General features: G+C 46.1%; 1 protein-coding gene across 1 annotated transcript in view; it reads right to left on the bottom strand.

Annotated features, from left to right (window-relative positions):
• USP7 (ubiquitin specific peptidase 7) overlaps nucleotides 1-19,666 on the bottom strand; it is a 65,421-nt gene that overhangs the window by 33,258 nt on the left and 12,497 nt on the right. The window contains 1 exon segment of the mRNA XM_043560555.1: nucleotides 322-426. Coding sequence (XP_043416490.1) covers nucleotides 322-426 — 105 coding nt within the window.

The raw sequence follows: 19,666 nt of genomic DNA, 5'->3' as shown, positions 1-19,666 counted from the left end.
CAAAGGAGAGTAAGGTACACTAAGATACACTTGTTCTGAGCGCTAACAGTGGTGGGGAAATGGCAAGCCTGAGTAAATACCCATCTATCACAAACTTCTGTACTGAAACCTTCTCTCCTGGGCTGAGGAGAACCAACTTACCCTGAAATTTGTAGGTAGTCTTAAAATTCAAAACCAAAACAGGTTCCTCAATTTTCCTCAGATACAAACCTCCTGAAAACTAGCTACTCCTAAGAAACTCACAAGTGCTCAAGGAAGAACTCTATAGCACATCCAGTTGTGTTTCTGCCCATTGCAAGTAAACAAACCACATGTACTCACCATCCTCCATATCTTCCTCTGTGTTGTTGTGCCCATCACTCATGGCTACATTCCCGTTGATAACAGGGTTTTGAGTAATTCTTGGTGGATCATCTGTATCTCCAGCTTTAAAGAAAACAAAGAAAGTCCATGGTTTTTACCCTCCAATCTTGGATTAAATAAAAACACATTTGTACTTTTGATGACCGTCAGTCACTAGTATGTTCCAAGTGTGCCATAAAAAACATACTCTAACCCAAAAGGTATTTACTAGTATGTTTACTAAATAAATATGAATTTTGGTTGTTTTCAAAATGCTAAATGGGATGCAATCACTCTACCACATTTGTTCCATTCGCACTATGTTGAAATAGCCTTCATACTCATTAAAACTCAACCCCAGAGAAAATACTGTTGAGCTTACTAAATATATACACAGCAGTGTGCATTAGAATGTTCTACCACATGTCATCGCTTTAAAACATCAAATTGTGTCTCTCAAAGTATCACAGGGCAGTTACTGTAATAATTAAAAACTATAAATCCACACAAAAACCAGAACTGGAGGGAATGAAAGCTGGGGGAGGGGGTAGAGGGTGGGTGAAAGGGGGTCCCTAGAAGGACTGGCATTTATAAAGAGTCTGGAAGGGATTGAGAAACACATAAAAAGGTTTTGTCATTCTAAATGCTTGCTGAAATCTGGCTTGACAAACATTTACACATAATCAAAGGCATGGATGCAAAACTTCGAAGCAAGGAGTGGCAAATACAGGGTGTAAATGCCAAATGTAACATTCTCATCACTATTTATGCACAATCTTCTTACTTTGACATAGGTCCTTGTCTTAAAAGAAAAACAAAACACTATGTCAAGATTTGGGATTTAAATAGCCTCCACTGGCCAAAAGGGTCATACACCATGTGTAAACCCTCTCCATCCTCCACATGTCATGTCACTGCAACTAATGCGGGCCCCCATATGTTGCCTGTACACGTTCTGATCGAAATTAGCAGTCTCAGCTACAAACAGGAGATGTGGTTTTGAAAAGCGCTACTTAAGTGTGTCCTAGTCTTGCGACAGGTCTCCCCCATCAGCGGTCAGTCTGATTCAGCACCACGGACAGCACCCTCGCCATTCCCCTCTAGACACTCTCCCAAACCCCCAACTATCCGATTACATCCGTCAAAGAATCTCTGGATATAAACCATGTTTTTCCCCTTACACATCTCAAAGCACACCTTCAAAATCCTTGGAGGCCAAGAGACTGATATTACCACCCAAATTTGTATCACTTCAATCCTGATCTTCTTTAATTATCAATATATATACACTTCAATTAACAATCGTGCTAAAGGTATTTTTAAAAACAAACACATATACATTTTTAAACTGGTCTCGACCACCACACCCTGACAAAAACCTGGGATGGGTGGGGGGGAGAAGGACAAATTCTTGTTTGCTCTTGCTTATAATTACCTCAAAGTCTAAAAACTCTTAAAACATATGTGCTTTAAAAATCAACATGAAAAATCAGGTACTTTGAGACCTCTTTCATCCCACATTTATCCTCCTAACTTAACATCTAACCATCATTAAAAATATTTTATGAGGGGCGCCTGGGTGGCGCAGTCGGTTAAGCGTCCGACTTCAGCCAGGTCACGATCTCGCGGTCTGTGAGTTCGAGCCCCGCGTCAGGCTCTGGGCTGATGGCTCCGAGCCTGGAGCCTGTTTCCGATTCTGTGTCTCCCTCTCTCTCTGCCCCTCCCCCGTTCATGCTCTGTCTCTCTGTCCCAAAAATAAATAAACGCTGAAAAATATTTTATGAGGAAAAACACCTATGAAGGCCTATGAAATAAATTCTGGCACATTCTACCGACAGAATATTATACAGCAGTTTTCTCTTAAAGGTTCTCAATGTACCTAAATGTAAAGTTCTCTAAGCTATGCTAAGTTAAAAAAAAAAAAAATTAAAGATACCAAGCAATAAATGTTATCACACACAACCTCGGTTATAAAAGAGACAGTCTGTTGGAATAAGAACGGATAAATTCTCATTTCCCCTTCCATGACAAACACTGGAAGGACACACAAACACACAACTAGAGGTCCTGCAGGAGGAGCAGCAGTGGGATGTGTACACACACACACACACACATCACACCAACGCACTGTCTCACAGTAACTTGCTCCACGTATGCCTCCCATTTTAATTTAGTTCCTTGTTTCAAAATCTGTCCCACTACAAGTGCCTTAGGTTTTTAATGTTTATTTATTTTTTAATATTTATTTTTGAGAGAGAGAGACACAGACAAAGCACAAACGGGGAGGGGCAGAGAGACACAGAATCCCAAGCAGGCCCCAGGCTCCAAACTGTCAGCACAGACCCCGACGTGGGGCTCAAACTCATGAACTGTGAGATCATGACCTGAGCCAAAGTCGGACTCTTGACCAACTGAGCCACCCAGGAGTCCCTAAAATATGATTTTTAATGCACAAAAGCACAAACAAACCATCTCTGTATACAAAACAGAGCATCACACCTAAAAACTAGGGTGATGTGTAAATATAAGCAGTCTGCACTACTGTAGGTCATAGAATTCGACAAGTGATTCATAATCCCAAAGATTCTTTTTTTCTTTTACTTTTTTAAAAAAAATTTTATTTATTTTTGAGACAGAGAGAGACAGAGCATGAACGGGGGAGGGTCAGAGAGAGAGAGAGGGAGACACAGAATCTGAAGCAGGCTCCAGGCTCTGAGATGTCAGCACAGAGACCACAGACGCAGGGCTCGAACTCAAAAACTGGGAGATCATGACCTGAGCCGAAGTCGGACACTCAACCGACTGAGCCACCCAGGCGCCCCAATAATGCCAAAGATTCTGACATCCAAGCGAATTCAGATTATAGCTGAAACAAGGTATCTTTAAGGGTTTTGGTGACTTGAAATCGACTATTTCTCACCAGAAGTTATGACAATAATAAAAATCAAGATCAAGTCAAAAGATCTATGGCTTACCTCCACAGCACTTTACTGTATGTACAGTGTGGGAAGATAAATCGGGTCACAGTTTTGCAGAGGCAGGATTAACTACAATGCGACAACTGATGAAAGGCTAGTAATTTATAAACAAGGGATCCCATCCTTGTGTTAGTAAGATGGGATTTCTCTGCCATAGGCCCCTAAAGGCAAAGTAAATACAGTTCCTGAGCAGTACACCTCACCTTTTTACACACCAAGTTACACATTTGTGCTGGGCTGACCCACTTGCTCTTTTCCACCCTCCAAAAGCATGGAGATGCTAGTCTAAGCCAGTGGCTGTGAAATGACAAAAAGTCCCTGCTGGTCCACCATGTATAGGAGAAACTTGACCAACGACAGGCCCCGTCAAGCTCCCAACCAAGTGCCATGGGGCCTTGGTAGAAAAAGTTGACAACTCAAGTCTAGCTCCTAAGGGACTGAATATATCCAGTTAAAAAAAGCTCCTCATAAATGAGCTAGTTCAGCAAGAGGATTAAAAATTTAATTAAGACACAGTAAATCCCTGGACCTGAATTCAACGATGAAAGCAAGCCCACAAAAACTCTATACTAGGCTTCCAGAATTATCTTAAATACTAAGTCTGCTTTCATTATCATCAAAGAAGTTTAAGATTGGGGTGTGTATCTATTTATCACCACATATAAAGTGATCCTGTTCCTGAATTTTAGATACCATCTAATTGGAATTTTCCCTTATGTGTCAACTCTCATTTGGCCAAACATGAACTACAGCACTAATTTTTTGACAGACATGGTCTCAAATAACATTGGGGACATGTGGCAAGCACCAATGACAATATGCAATGCCTCAAATAGAAAGACAAAAGTTCCCTAATGTGCCAAATATCTGTAGGGGTGTTGTGGGGTGCGGAGGAGGAGTTATCATTTGAAAATGTATTTATGAGACTCAAATACAATCGAAGATCATTTCCATTACTTGTGACTGGTTAACCTTGCGATGACAAACCCTGTGGTAAGCACCCAAGGCACAATTTATACATATACATGTACATATATTTTAACATGTGTAAGAAGGGGCACAAAATGCCTTTTCTAAAGACTAGAAACACACAAAAGGCTAGCTTGGCTGGTTACGAAGCCTATTTATCTCCTCCTGTTACTGAGGAGGCCATGCTTGTACTCTGCGTCCCTTCCCACAGACTTCCACTTGTGAGGTCATAACACAGGATCGCTCAACAAAGAACACTGGCCAATTGCTATGGAAATGATGTGGTGCTAACTCAGCATCTCAATCTCCCTCCTGGATGAAGTAACAGACAAAGCAGAATTTCAATTTGTCGTTTTTGACATTTTCTGTCACCTCACAAAAATTACTCAAGCCTCTCCCCAAAAGGGGGGGGGGGGGGCGGGGCAGAGAACCACCACAGAAAGACCTCAGAGCCTTCCAACGAAGAGGTGTATACTGCCACCAGGTGGTGCGTCAGCCGCAAAGATGGAGCCACACCTCCGATTCAGTCTCCGCTCAGGCCCCAGATTCCCCCTCAAACTTTTCAACTAGTGATTACAACCCAGTGAGCAAAACCACAGCGCAGTTAAGAGGCCAGAATATATGGAGTGCCAACGCAGAGCACACGCTCTCAACTCCGGGCCCACTGGTTCACTTGGAATTCCAAGGCAAAAGCCATCTGGTTTCTGCTTAGTCCGCCTCCCCTCATCTCCTCTCCAGACCCTGAACCCATTTTAAAGATTATCACTGAAGCAGAGGTTATCACGGTAAATGAGAACACGGGTATCTTTCTGCATAATGATTTCTTAATTAGCAATCCCCAATGTATTTCAGAAGGGCAGTTTAGAAACATTGGTACTACTGGTTCTAGAAGTCCATCAGCATCTAAAGATCCCCATCTGAACTCCCAAGTCACCTTCTCGTCCAAGCTTGTGGTTCCCCGCCATGTCCGCATGGCTCAGCAGCAGAGTCTGCTGGGGCTGGAGCCAGGACGGTTCTCTCATCCACATCAGAGTGATGCACAGAATCTCTAGGAACTCTACCTCAACATTCTTTTTTTCAAAGCCCCTCCCCCCCCCCCAAAAAATTCTTGGGTGTCGGACAAGGAACATATTCAAGAAACCTCATCAACTTAGAGAATCACTCCCAAAAGCTAACGAGGTCCAGAAACAAAAAGCGGGTGTTAATGGGAAAAAAGGAAGTCTGGAGTTTGGTTACTAGTTCCTTAGTTGCTGACATGGGCACACCGTACACAAACTACATCTTTCCTGTAAATCTAAAATTAATCCAAAATTAAAAGTTCACTTGAAAATAGACAAAACGGGGGTGCCTGGGTGGCTCACTCAGTTGGGTGTCTGACTTTGGCTCAGGTCATGATCTCACGGTACGTGAGGTCAAGCGACACATCAGGCTCTGTGCTGACAACTCAGAGCCTGGAGCCTGTTTCAGATTCTGTCTGTCTCTTCCTCTCAAAAATAAATAAACATTAAAAGAGAGAGAGAGAGAGAGAGAGAGAGAGAGAGAGGGAGAGAAAATAGACAAAAGAGAAGACCCGTAAGCCTAAGAAGCAAGGAATGTAACTGATGTTAAAGATTTATGTGGGAAATTTCAGCATGAAGCATCCACACCAGCATGCCAGAGATTCTCACACAATTAAAGATAGAAAAAGGTAGCCTGGAAGGGAGCTTGGGTCAGTGCTGGGGCAGGACCAGCAGAAGAAACAGGATCTAAAGTTTGATACAAGGGCACCTGGGTGGCTCTGATGGTTGAGCGTCCGACCCCTGATTTTGGCTCAGGTCATGGTCATCATGGCCCCAAGATGGGCTCCTCGCTGAAGGTGGAGCCTGCTTAAGATTCTCTCTCTCCCTCGGCCCCCTCTCCCATGCCCGCACATGCACACTCTCCCTCCCTCAAAATAAATAAATGCGGGCCCAGAGCAAACATTCTCAGGTGAAGACCACAAGTCCTCTTTAACATGGACCCACTGGCTTCGGGTTACAGCTGGATGTGAGGGGCACCGCTGCCAGGGGAACCCTGTCTGCATTCTCTGCTTTTCCTCCTCAAGACTGAGTCTGCCCACGTGGTCTGTCCTCAAGGAGAAATGCTCACCCCTTAGAAAAACTAAAAGTTCACTGGAGCCCCCAAATGAGCCCAGAGGCACCAGTCAAGAAGAAATAAAGAAGGAAGAGGTCCTGAATAAAGTAAGACAACGCTATGGAAAGGCTGAATTTCTTTATGTGCTTTTTTAAGTGCCTACTCTCAGCATGACCCGTACTCCTGCAAATTTGTATCAGATCAGGCTGATTCCATTCCTTATTAAACATACTGTGAGATTACAGAGTCACAATTACTATAAAAATAATAGAGATCCAGGGCACCTGGGTGGCTCAGTCTTTAAACGGCCAACTTTGGCTCAGATCATGATCTCATGGTTCGTGAGTTCAAGTTCCACACTGGGGTCTCTCCTGTCAGCTAGGGAGCCAGCTTCCAATCCTGTCTCCCTCTCTCTGCCCCTTGCCCACTCACACTTGATCGTGCTCTCCCTCACACACACACACACACAAAAAAAAACCAAACATTAAAAAAAATTTTTTTAGGAGTGCCTGGGTGGCTCAGTCGGTTAAAAGTTTCATGATCTCACAGTTCGTGGGTTCAAGCCCCACATCAGGTTCTGTGATGACAGCTCAGAGCCTGGAGCCTGCTTTGGATTCTGTGCCTACCTCCACCACCACCCCCCCCCCCCGTGCCTCTCCCCGCACTCACACTCTGTCTCTTTCTCTCCCCCCAAAACAAACACTAAACGTTAAAAAATTTTTTCTTTGATAAAAAAATAAAATAAAATAAAAAGAAAGAATAAAGATCCAATTCCCTTTACCCAGTTTCCCCTGGTACCATTTTGCAAAATCATAGCACTATGTAATTCACAACCAGGACACTGGTGCCGAAGCAACATGCTAATCCTGTTCCTGTTCACTTGCAGTTGTAAGACACAAGTAGGTCTATGTGTCCAAGAGTCAAGACAGTGAATGGGTCCCACACAAGGACCCTTGGGTTGCCCTTTCATGGCCACACCCAGCTCCCAGTGTGCACCCCCCCTCCCACAACCCCCCGGCAACAACTAATCTCCATCCCCATATTTTTGTCATTTCAAGAATGTTACATAAATGGATGTGGCATACAACCTTTTGGAACATCTTCTGTCACTCAGCATAATTCCCTTGAGACTCAGGTCACCAACTGGTTTCTTTACATCGCTGAGTAGGATTCCACGGCAGGGACATACCATCTGACCTGCAAACAGCTGGGTTGTTTCCAATTGGAGGCTATTGGAAATAAAGCTGCTATAAACATTTTTGTGCAGGTCCTGGTTCTATTATTTACTTTTACTTTTGGGTTTCAAAGAATGAAATGCTAACAGCACCAAGGCAAGCAGTACAGGATGAAGATGGGCAAATAAGGACTCCTCCACTCCACTCCTAACATGAAGGAAGCCACTGTTTCATGCGCCCCCTTCCAGGTTTCCTCAAGGCTCATATACATGCATGTGCAACAACGTACGTGAAATTCTTCTGAACACAAAACGGTATTCACAGGACACGAATAAACTAGAGCTACCCCAAGTCGGTGCACATAAATATGCGTATTAATTTAATTCTGAATAGCACCATACCATATCACGATTTATTCAACCATTCCCTGACAAGGACTGCCTCCAGGCGGGTTTTGTTTTTTGCCAATGAATGGTGCGACGATCTGTACTGTGACTTTTGTTGGGCTACGATTTAACACCAGGTAGTCTTTCTCAAACTCGTGGGACCCCTCCCCCCAAGTCATTATCCAAGCTCTTTCCAATGGCAATTAGTAACACATTAATCCTACTCCTGTTCACTTGCGCTAAGACACACGTAGGTCTGTGTGTCCACCAGACACACGGACACACCAAGACCCACAACGCTGCCAATTAATGCTCAGCAATACATCAGAACACCTGTGTCCTGCACTATGCTCACACGCTGTTCCGGAGAGCTCTTCCAACTCAGACACAGCTCCTTCACTCTTGCTTTGCAGAATTCAACTACAATTGACATCTTGACGTCCTGGTCCACAGCATGAATCCTAACGTACAGAACCTAGCTCTAAGTTCACCCGGAGGAGCAAAATGACAGCTGATAACAGGGAGACACAGAGGATGCACTCAGCACGACTGAGACAGAGAGTACAGCCGCTGAAGTCTGGCTATACAGGGAGACAGAGCAGGTGAATCATCTGTGGGATCCAGCAAGTGGGGGTGGGGGTGGGCAGTCCCAAACAGCCCCCCCGTGTAGGGGCTGGGGAGGCGGGTGCTCCAAGGACATCCCCAGAATCAGGGACTCACAGGCCATGGTGAGATGGCATACTCCCTAAGAAACCAGAACCCCTAAGACCTGGGTAAGAGTCCGGGCAAACACGCAGCAGCGCGGGAAGCCTCAGCTGCTGTGGAGTCAATGCCAGGCCCTGTGGAGGATTCTTCTAAGGCAAGGCTGGGCCTCAGGCAGAACCATGGACCATCTCCAGGCCTTGAACAGAACCCAGAGGTCACAAGGGGGTGGTGATCAACCAAGGAGACACTAAAGGTGAGGACGGTGGGTCCCAATAACTCTGCAGCTGCAACTCGCCTCCTCTATTCCAGGACTCAGTGATTTCTAAAGGGAACCCCCCCCCCCCCCAACAGCCACTGAGTGGAACAAGGCGGGTACTGACCAGGAACACTGGCTGTTGACTATGCTCACCTCCCCAGTTACAAAGACCACGTGCCTGGGGGCTGTGAGAAACACAGATGCTTTCCTGTCACTCTCTGTGCCTGGGGAGGAAAGGGAAGCCTCTCAGAAGCAGTTTCCAGGGCGCCTGGGTGGCTCAGTGGGTTAAGCATCTGACTTGATGGCTCAGGTCATGATCTCACGGTTCATGGGTTCGAGCCCCGCGTCAGGCTCTGTGCTGACAGCTCAGAGCCTGGAGCCTGCTTCAGATTCCGTGTGTCCTTCTCTCTCTGCCCCTCCCCTGCTCACGCACTGTCTCTCTCAAAAATAAATAACCATTAACAATTTTTTTAAAAAAATACAAAATTAAGGCAGTTTCCGAACGTGGTCCTAGATGGAAAACTTCAACTGTGCTTCAAAAAGATCCTTTCTTCTTTTTTTTTTTTAATGTTTGTTTCTGAGAGAGACAGAGACAGAGACAGATACAGACAGCAAGAGAGCAGGAAAGGGGCAGAAGAGAGGGAGACACAGACTCCAAAGCAGGTTCCAGGCTCTGAGCTGTCAACACAGAGCCCGACATGGGGCTCGAACTCACAAACCGTGAGGTCATGACCTGAGCCGAAGGTGGAAGCTTAACAAACTGAGTCACCCAGGTGCCCCCAAAAAGATCCTTTCTAATCCATTGTCATGACATTACCCAGGATTCAACATCTGTCCCTAGAACACAGGCAGGCCCTGTGTGCCTGCAATTAAAGTAACTACTAACTAAGACAATGTTTTAATTACTTCTTTGCTGAACGCAGGAAGAGCGGGAAGAGCTCAAGAGGTAAGGGCATCCATTTCCAGGGGGGGCTGGGTGGAGCCAGCACCCAGTGAGCCAACCTGCTTATCAAGTATCTCATATGTGCCAAGTGCTGGGTTGGGACTTGGAGGGAGCACAGAGATAAGCCCCCCACCCCCACCTCGGTCTCCTGGTGCTCCTTTCTTGCGGGAGCAGACAAGAGGGAAGAATTCCAACAGAGGGGGAAACAGAGTACAGGGGAGCCGCGGGGCCATCAGCCTCGAAGGAAGGGATGACACGTGGGTAAAGACCACGGAACGAAAAGGAGCCCGGCTGTCAGACATCCTAAAGAAGCACACTATTCTGGATTCAGCGAACAGGGTCAAGGGCAGTGGGCCACGGAGAAGGAGGGCAGGGCCAAGGCCATGGAGGGCCCTGAAGGCTCCGATAAGGACTCTGAATTTCTTTCTCCCATGTTCCCCGCTGTGCAGGCTGTCAGTTCCTGCCGCTCAGCCCACTGCTCAGGCCAGGTCTGCTGCCGTGGAGTCGAGACTGTCGGTCCCATGACCGTCAGGAGCTCCTTATTTCCGTCAGAAGCTCCTCTGCCAAGCCACCGAGGATGGATGCGGAAGAGGGGGTTTTGTTTTGTTACTGGTTTTTACTAGCTTGCCCCTTGGGGCTAGCCTGCCAGGCTGGAGGTATCGTTAACAATGAAACCATGGCCGAATCAATACCACCACTCCAAAGTGCTCTGCTTTCATTACTTTTCTGATTTTATACACAATGTGGCTACACCCATCCCCCATGAGGCTGGCTGGGAGCCCATTTCCAGATCACGGTCCTGGCCTACTAACCAGGGCCTGCTTTGGTCCTCTGCCGTTGGCGGGCCACCGCAGGGGCCAAGGCCAGTGCCCGCACAGCTTGTAAGTCACAGAGCCTGAAGGTTCAGTGCAGACCCCCTGTGTTGAAACCTGACAGTTAGCTTCACGCTCTGAATCCTGATTTAAATTAGGAGTATGAAAATAAAAGCCCCAAAGACGGCCACATATAAATTCGTGTACCTTAAATAAAAATATTTGTTTGGGACCTCCAGGTTAGTGTGATTATGTAAAAACCATCCTTTCCCCTAGAGGATGGCCCTAACTGCCAGTCACGTCCCACATTCTGCCGGCCGGCGTGCATACTGGCTGGCGCGGAGAGGGGCCTGCGATCTGCACCACCGAAGAGCTTAGGGTTGCGGCACTAACTACTAACTTGTATAGCACAGACCACCGGCGGGAAAGAAAAGGTGAGTCCCAGCAGGCCCAGCAGAGACCCAGCCTCATGGAAGCCACAGGACAGAGGCAGGAAGTATTTGCGTCACACGACGGCCAAAGGATTAACAGCCAGAATACACACACAGTTCCTAAAAATCAACAACAATCAATCCAACTACCACAGAGGAGAAATTCCTATAAACTACAAACGATTAATAAACATGCTCGACTTCCCTCACTAACATGATACCATTTCCATCTAACAGCTTAACAGTGAAAAATACTGGAAATGCCCCCTTGATGCTGTGGGTCTCACAAAACGAGTGGGGTCAAAAGGCTGTCAACTATCCGACTTAGAGGCTGTATTTATTCAAACCAAAATGCCAAATACCCTTTTACTCAAATGTCATTCCTAGGAACCCATTCCAAAGAAAACTAGCATCCATGTCCAAAGATCTCCACAAGCACAGGCTTCACACTGAAGCACCATTTTTTTACAGAGAAGTTAATGGCTCTATTTTTATGAAGTGTCCAGAACAGGTAAATCTACAGAACGGTGATCAGCGCTCGCCCGGAGCTGGGGAGATGGGGAGGTTGGAGGGGTCGCAGCTCAGGAGTGCAGGGGCTTGTGTGGTGTCAGAATCTTCCCAAACGGACCGTGGTGACGGTGCACAACCATAAATACACTAAAAGCCACTGAGCTGTGTGCAGTGAATGAATGACCTACAGGGCGAATTAGAGCTCGATAAAGCTGGATGCAAAAGGCAGAGACAAAATCTTAACAGAAACGGGCCATTCTGTGTGGGGACAAAACAGTTCCAGAAATCACAATGGTCTCTGAGGCTACGCAGGGTCAATGGCGTGCACAGTGAACAACTGAGCCACACCAGCTGGAGCGGAACTGTTCGGCTTCCTGCAGCATTCCTCTAAAATGAATATGCAACATTTTGGTATTTTAAATGTTCAGTGATCTACAAAACTGACTCATGTGTGAAGTCCACTCTACATTCATGTAGTTTTAAGGAAAGTAAAACAGTCACGAGGGGAGATGCCCACCAAGAGACACGAATCACCGAGTGGGTCACCAGGATGTCCTTACACAATGAGTAAGGCTATGTGTGTGTTACCTGGGACAGAAGACCCACCATACGCTATGTGCACGTTTACTTCCACGGAATCGGGCACTTTCTCCTTGCCTTCTGGCTTCCGTGTCATTTGAACGGTTCCGAGAATATGCACTACCTCATCCAAAAGTAAAAACACAAGAGGCGCGTGCACCACCCCCCCACACACACACACAGCAAAGCAAACCATGGTGCAAAAGGTACAACCCAAATACTTCCTAAGGCAGGACACCAGTCCAAGAGTCCTTAGAAAACGCACCAGAGAAGGAAAAAGATGACACACTAGTTGCACACCTGGAGTCAGGAGGGAATGGAGTCCTGAAAGTTCTCTTTACACCGTGGCGAATGGCAGCATCTACTTAAATGTGTGGGTTTTCCTGAAGAACTGGTTACAAAGAAGGCAGTCTAGGGGCTGAGGATGAGTTCAGACACGGGGAGAGCAAACTCTTGATTGTGCTAATTAAAACTTTTAAAAAGCAGTCAAACACAACCAATTTCAAATGGGTTCATTTATTTGAATAAAACCACCAACAGCAACTTAAGAAGGGCACCTGGCTGGCTCAGTTGGTTGAGCATGCGACTCTTAATCTTGGGGTCATTAATTTAAGTCCCATGTTGAGTGCAGAGCAAATGTAAAAAATAATAATAAATTAATAAGCAAAAAACAGCAACCTAGAACAGAAGACTAAATTGTTTGATTTCTTTTACACATTGATGCAGGCCGACCACCATTCACCACTCCTTCTTCTCATCTTCCTTTTGAGGGGACCCATCAGGGCTATCAATAAACAGACAAATCCAAGACCTTTTAAAACACTAGTGGCCACAGAAATTGTTTGATTTGGGGGGTGGGGGGTGGAGGCTGGTGCCTGGTTGGCTCAGTTGGTTAAGGATCTCTTAATTTTGGCTCAGGTCACGATCTCATGGTTCATCACTTTGAGCTCCGCATGGGGCCTGCTTGGGATTCTGTGTCCCTCACTCTCTGCCCCTCCCCAGCTCTGTCTCTCTCTAAAAACTAAATAAATAAATAAATTTGTGAGAGGAAGACTAGTTTCTCAGAGAATAACGAAGGAATTCTGGTTTTGTTTAAAAAGGTGGGGGGGAGGGGGGACACTTCAGTCTACAAACCAGTGTAGACCCTGACCATCTGCTATGCACAAGAAACATCCCCTGTGAAAACTGGACTTCCAAGAGGTAAGGTCATTAGAACCGGAGGCATACCATGTTCATGGACTGAAAGACTCCTACTCAAGATGTCAGTTTTCCATAAATCCGTCTTTGTGTTTGAACACAATTTCAATCAAAATCCCAAAAGGATTTTTTTTATACTTACAGACAAGCAAAAAGTTTTCATGGAAAGATGAAAGGAATACAGACAATAAAACCATTTTGGAAAGAACACAGTCCGAGAAATTACACCTGATTCGACTCACTCTAAAGCTTCAGTAATCAACACAACAAGCAAAGGAATCATAGTGTTGTATTAGCAAAGAGATGAGCACACAGATGCATGCAACTGTGGGGAGTCCAGAAACAGACCCCCACACAAATGTTACTATTTTTGGGAAAGGTGACCACGGAAAAGGGATAGTCTTTACAACAAATGGTAAAGGAACAACTGGACGTCCACAGACTAAAACAAGGAACCTCAACCCACACCTTACACAAAAATTAACTCATAATGGACCTTAGATACAAATATAAAATTTAACAATGTAAGGCTTTAAGAAGAAAACACACAGCGTGGGGCAAAGAATTCATAAAAGAACATTTCAACAAATAAGACTTCACTAAAACTAAGTTTTGCTCCAGAAAGATACCATTAAGAGAAAAGACAGCTACGGATTAGGAGAAAATTCATGTGCAAGTTGCCTCTCTGACAAAGGACTTGTGTCCCAAATACACAAAGAGCTCTCAACATTTGACTGGAGTAAAACAACCCCGTACTTGAACACACACTTCCAACAGGGTGTAGGGATGGCAAATCAACACGTGGAAAGTTGTTTGACCGTCAGCTCTTAGGTGTGTGCAAATTAAAACCACAGTGAGAGGGGCGCCTGGGTGGCTCAGTTGGTTGAGCGACCGACTTCGGCTCAGGTCATGATCTCGCAGTTTGTGAGTTCGAGCCCCACATCAGGCTCTGTGCTGACAGCGCAGAGCCTGGAGCCTACTTCAGATTCTATGTCTCCCCCTCTCTCTACCCCTCCCCTGCTCACGCTCTGTGTCTCTCTGTCTCTCAATAATAAATAAACGTTAAAAAAAAAATTAAAAAAAAAAAAACAGAGTGAGATACTACTGCCATTAGGATGACTAAAACCTAAAACACCGACAATATCAAGTGCCGACAAGGACGTGGGTCAGCTGGCTCTCTCGTACACTGGCATGGGATGCAGGATGGCAAGCAGTCTGGGTAAGAGCTTCTGTAAGGCTAAGCATACTGTGCCATATGGCCCAACAACTCTGCGTCTTACTCTAGACAAAGGAAAACTCATGTCCACACAAAACCTGCCACTAATATTTAGAGTGTCTTCATTCATAACTGCCAAACATAACTGGAGGCAATGCAGATGTCCTGCAGTGGGAGGACGGATAAACAGTGGTACGTCCATACACCGGAAGGAAGACTGCTTGGCAATAAAAAGAAATGAAGCGCTGACACACCGAACCCAGATGCTACACCCTGAAGAAAGAAGCCAGTCTAAAAGGTTACATGCTGTGCGATCCCATTTACATGAGATCTGCAAAATGACAAACCCACAGGGGACAGAGGACACAACAGTGGTTGCCAGGGGTCCCATCAGGTGGAAGATGCGACTGCACAGGAAATACTTGAGGGGGGTCATGCAGTGAGTGAACTATTGTGCATGTTGACTGTGGCAGTGGTGACACAAATCTATACAGCTGTTAAATTCGCAGAATCCCCTCCCCAAGTCAATCTTACTTTATAGTAACTTAAAAAACCAAAAGGGAAAAAAATCACCTGCAGGGCAGAGAGAAGAAATAATTTACTGACTCTTTAAATACTCCCTTGATGTATGGTTTCAGATCTCTTAACTCTTAGGGAAAAGAGAACTAAAAGATTTTATAGAAAAGATGGAGAGTCTGAACCTTCTTTGCCCCAAGACCTTCAGATGGTCTTCGACAAAGCAGTACACGAATGTTTGCATCAAAATTTATTCTTCTTGGGGGAGAGGGAGCTGCAGGTGGCAAGGAACCAGGGAAGCGGGAGGTCAGAACAGAAGTGAAAGAAAGTATCGACCGAAACACTGGTTTCCTAACCCGCACAAACAACGTGCCAATAAACTGAAGCACATTTAACAAGGTGTGCCGTTTTACGAGCAATGTTTAAATCCAGACTGATTTCCCCAAGAATTCCACACAAGTTCCGTTCCACACAAGCTACTGGAAACTGGAGAAAGTGGGGGAGGGAGATACAAACAATAAATATTAACAAGTGGAATGGTCGCCATTATGACTAGGAAGGAAAATAATCAAAATCACAAGTTGTTTTTGGCTTAAGCCCTCCCTCGTTGAACGCTCACGAACTCTGTTGTTGATCATAACAGCATCATCTTGTATACACCTTTAAGTAGGGGGAAAGCTGTTCTGGAGTCCACTCCCCAGTCACGGTGCTTCCACATTGCGCGAGGGGCTGGGGGGGGGGGGGGGGCAGGGACACCCACTCCTGCCTGCTCCTGCCCCATGGCATTAGCTCATACGCACACAGCGGCCACCCAGCCACCCTAGTTACCACCCAACCTTCTTTACCCACTCCGCCGAAAAGTATTAAGACTTTTCATACACAACAAAAAGTCACTGCCCTCTTTGTCTCGATGAGCTTCCTAGAACTCTAAGGACAACCCTGTTCCCAATTAGGTAACAGCAAGGCACAAGGGCATAAAACATGAATGGGATATTTTATGCATTTACACTCAATGTTTTATTTTTTTTTTTAATGTATTTATTTTTGAAATAGAGACAGAGCATGAGCGGGAGAGGGGCAGCGAGAGGGGGAGACGCAGAATCCAAAGCAGGCTCCAGACTATCAGCACACAGCCCAACGTGGGGCTTGAACCCATCAAGCGAGATCATGACCTGAGCAGAAGTCCGATGCTCAACTGACTGAGCCACCCGGGCACCCCCCTCAATGTTTTGGTTTGTTTTTTTTTTTAATCTTTTTAATGTTTATCCTTGAGAGAGAGAGAAACAGAGACAGAGTGTGAGCAGGGGAAGGGCAGAGAGGGAGACAGAGTCTGAAGCAGGCTCCAGGCTCTGAGCTGTCAGCACAGAGTCCGACGCGGGGCTTAAAGTCATGAACCACAAGATCACAACCCGAGCCGAAGTCGGACGCTTAACTGACTGAGCCACCCAGGCACCCCTACGCTCGAGGCTTTAAAATGCAGCTGCACAATAAAATGTGTCAACGTTTACAAGACCTGGACAACTCAGTGAATCAATATTTTCCAAATGAGCACCGAATGGCATAGAACAGGTCCATTCAAAGTACAAGACAGAACAGTGAATTTTAATGTAACAGAAAAGCGATCTGCAGGGTTTCGAACTGGCACAGTGCAGTCAACTTTAAAAAGCTACCAAAGGGGCGCCTGGGTGGCTCAGTCGGTTGGGCGGCCGACTTCGGCTCAGGTCATGATCTTGCGGTCCGTGAGTTCGAGCCCCACATCGGGCTCTGTGCTGACAGCTCAGAGCCTGGAGCCTGTTTCAGATTGTGTCTCCCTCTCTCTGACCCTCCCCCGTTCATGCTCTGTCTCTCTGTCTCAAAAATACATAAACGTTAAAAAAAAAAAAAATTAAAAAAAAAAAAAGCTACCAAAGCTGGGTGTGGTACCAAAGAACTGACTATCTGAACAGGCTGTTAACCTACTGTCCCCTGTATTAACTAGACGCCTCTGTGAGCCTGGCTTTTCTGCTTCTGCCACAATACACTGCAGCAAGTGACAGAAAGCAGAAGCTGAGAGAACAGAGAGAGCACAGAACCCAGCTGCCTTCTATTAAGCCAGACAATAAGGACATTTGTAAAAATGTAAAAATAATGCCATTCGTCATTAAATTTGGTTTGGGAAAATATTTATTTCCTGTAAAACATACATTATTCGTGTTGCCACATAATGGTTTGTTATTCTTAAATGAGCAACGAAGACGGGTCATAGGTTTCGTTTCTAATATGGCAAACGATGACAGACACAACCCACCTACTTCAAGCTCTTGGGGGTTTTCATCTCTTTAAAAAGCGTAACAGGATCCTGACAGCAAAAAACGTTTGAGTCCAAAGACCAGACCGAGTGGGGATGTGCGCTGTGCGGGGATAGCAAAACTGGAATCACAAGCCCTACTCTACTCTGCAGAGCTCCCACCTGGGAGCCACCATGCCCGCAACCTGGAAGGCAGCAGTCAAGGAGCCCACATTCCTTTATGCCTGGGGGTTTCTCGGCCTTCGGGGCCCTTCGGGAAGGGCACCTGGAAGCGGCAGCTGGAAGCGGTGAGAGGCCCACAGGGGTGCGGTTCCAGCTCGGCCTCACTCACCCTGCTTCCCATTCAACTCCCCGCAGACCCCACACCGATGGACACGAGCACCAGATCCCTTGTCACCAGATGGTCAGCGGCGCCCACAGTTGTGCATGGTAAAATCTAACCAACCCCTCATCTCCGCTGCTGCTCTGACTGAACCCTCAAATGACACCGAGAGCCCCACCCTGCGCCACCCGGTTCATTCATTTAGTAGTGAAGCACATACACAGCCACAGAAAGGTTCCAAGTCCCCTTAAAACATACTGAATAAGGGGCGCCTGGGCGGCTCAGTTAAGTGTCCAAATTCGGCTCAGGTCATGATCTCACGGTCTCTGAGTTAGAGTCCCACGTGGGATTCTGGGTCTCCCTCCTTTTCTGCCCCTCCCCACTCGTATTCTGTCTCTCTCGCTCGCTGGAAAATAACCAAACCCTAAAAGGAAAAAAAAATTTTTAACGTATCAAATAAAACCTACTACAGATGACAGAATCGTGGGAGCCCGCACATCCTCTTGCTCCAACAGAAATCACGGTGAGATCCCATTCGATGGAACACTGGCGCATCTACAACATGAAGAAGCCTTGAAGATGAGATACTCAGTGCAAGAAGCTGGACACAAAAGACCACACACAATGCAGGATCCCATTTATACCAAAGGCCCGGAAGGGGCAAATCTGAAAAAGAGGAGCTGGACAGCTGCCTAGGCTGTAGGGAGATGGGGAGTGTCCCTAATGAGTACAGGATTTCGTTTCGGAGTAACGAAAATGTTCGAAATTTGGGGGTGCCTGAGTGGCTACATCAGACGGGTGTCCAACTTTGGCTCAGGTCATGAGTTTGTGAGTTCGAGCCCCACATTGGGCTCTGCGATGACCGCTCAGAGCCTGGAGGCTGCTTCAGATTGTGTCTCCTTCTCTCTCTGTACCTCCCCTGCGCACAACTCGGTCTCTTGCTCTCTCAAAAATAAAAAACATTAAAAAAACTTAACTAGGGGCACCTGGGTGGCTCAATCGGTTAAGCATCTGACTTAAGCTCAGGTCATGATCTCGCGGTTTGTGAGTTCGAGTCGGGCTCTGTGCTGACAGCTTGGAGCCTGGAGCCTGCTTCAGATTCTGTGTCTCCCTCTCTCTCTGCCCCTCCCCTGCTACTGCTCTGTCTCTCTCAAAAATAAACAAACAAAATTGTTTTCAAATCATGGTGACTAACACATTTTATCAAAAAGACTTACAAAAGGGTAGGTGCAAATCTAATCCTCCATTAACTGTTACCAAAGCAGGTAAAATTAAGAGCAAATACTGTGGCGTGTTCCCATCTGATTGAAACTAAAATACAAAAATGCAGTGCACCTGATTATTTGTACTACGTGGGAGAGAAACTGTGGAGGCACAGCAAATGACCCAGACTCTTCCCTACTCCCCTGATCTCAAAGTCTGATGGGGAGAAAAGGAAAGAACACCACGCAGCGTGTTAATTATACCACAAAGAACATATCGGGAAATACAAAGATGCCTCTATTTTCACCTACTGGAAGCCTTGCCTCTGGCTCTCACCTCAAATTCCCTGGAACTCAAACCCTAACCACCCAGCCAGCCCTCCTATCCCACTCTCCACACCACTGCACCAGACCTCACTGCTTCCTCCACAGCCAACTTAATCTTTCTCTTCTCCACCTCCAGAGCCTTATCTCCTCACCTCTTGTGGCATTCATCACTTTGTATCCTGCACGAATTCTGTGCTCACGGGACCTATCTACATCCTGCTGACTTTCCTTAAGCAAAGACATCTTATCACCTCTTCATCTTTGAGAAACCACCCCTATCCCCAGTGCCTGAGCAGTGATTCCAAGATTACCAGCAGGTATGCACTATGATGAGCCGGTTTGGGGAACCTTCTTCCTAAGTAATGACAGAAGAAAATGCTCGGTTTCCCATTCTTCTAGAT

This window comes from Prionailurus bengalensis, chromosome E3 (assembly GCF_016509475.1).
Source record: "Prionailurus bengalensis isolate Pbe53 chromosome E3, Fcat_Pben_1.1_paternal_pri, whole genome shotgun sequence".
Taxonomy (NCBI): domain Eukaryota; kingdom Metazoa; phylum Chordata; class Mammalia; order Carnivora; family Felidae; genus Prionailurus; species Prionailurus bengalensis.
The sequence above is the reverse complement of the archived record's forward strand: the minus strand, read 5'-3'. Positions and strand labels throughout refer to the sequence as shown.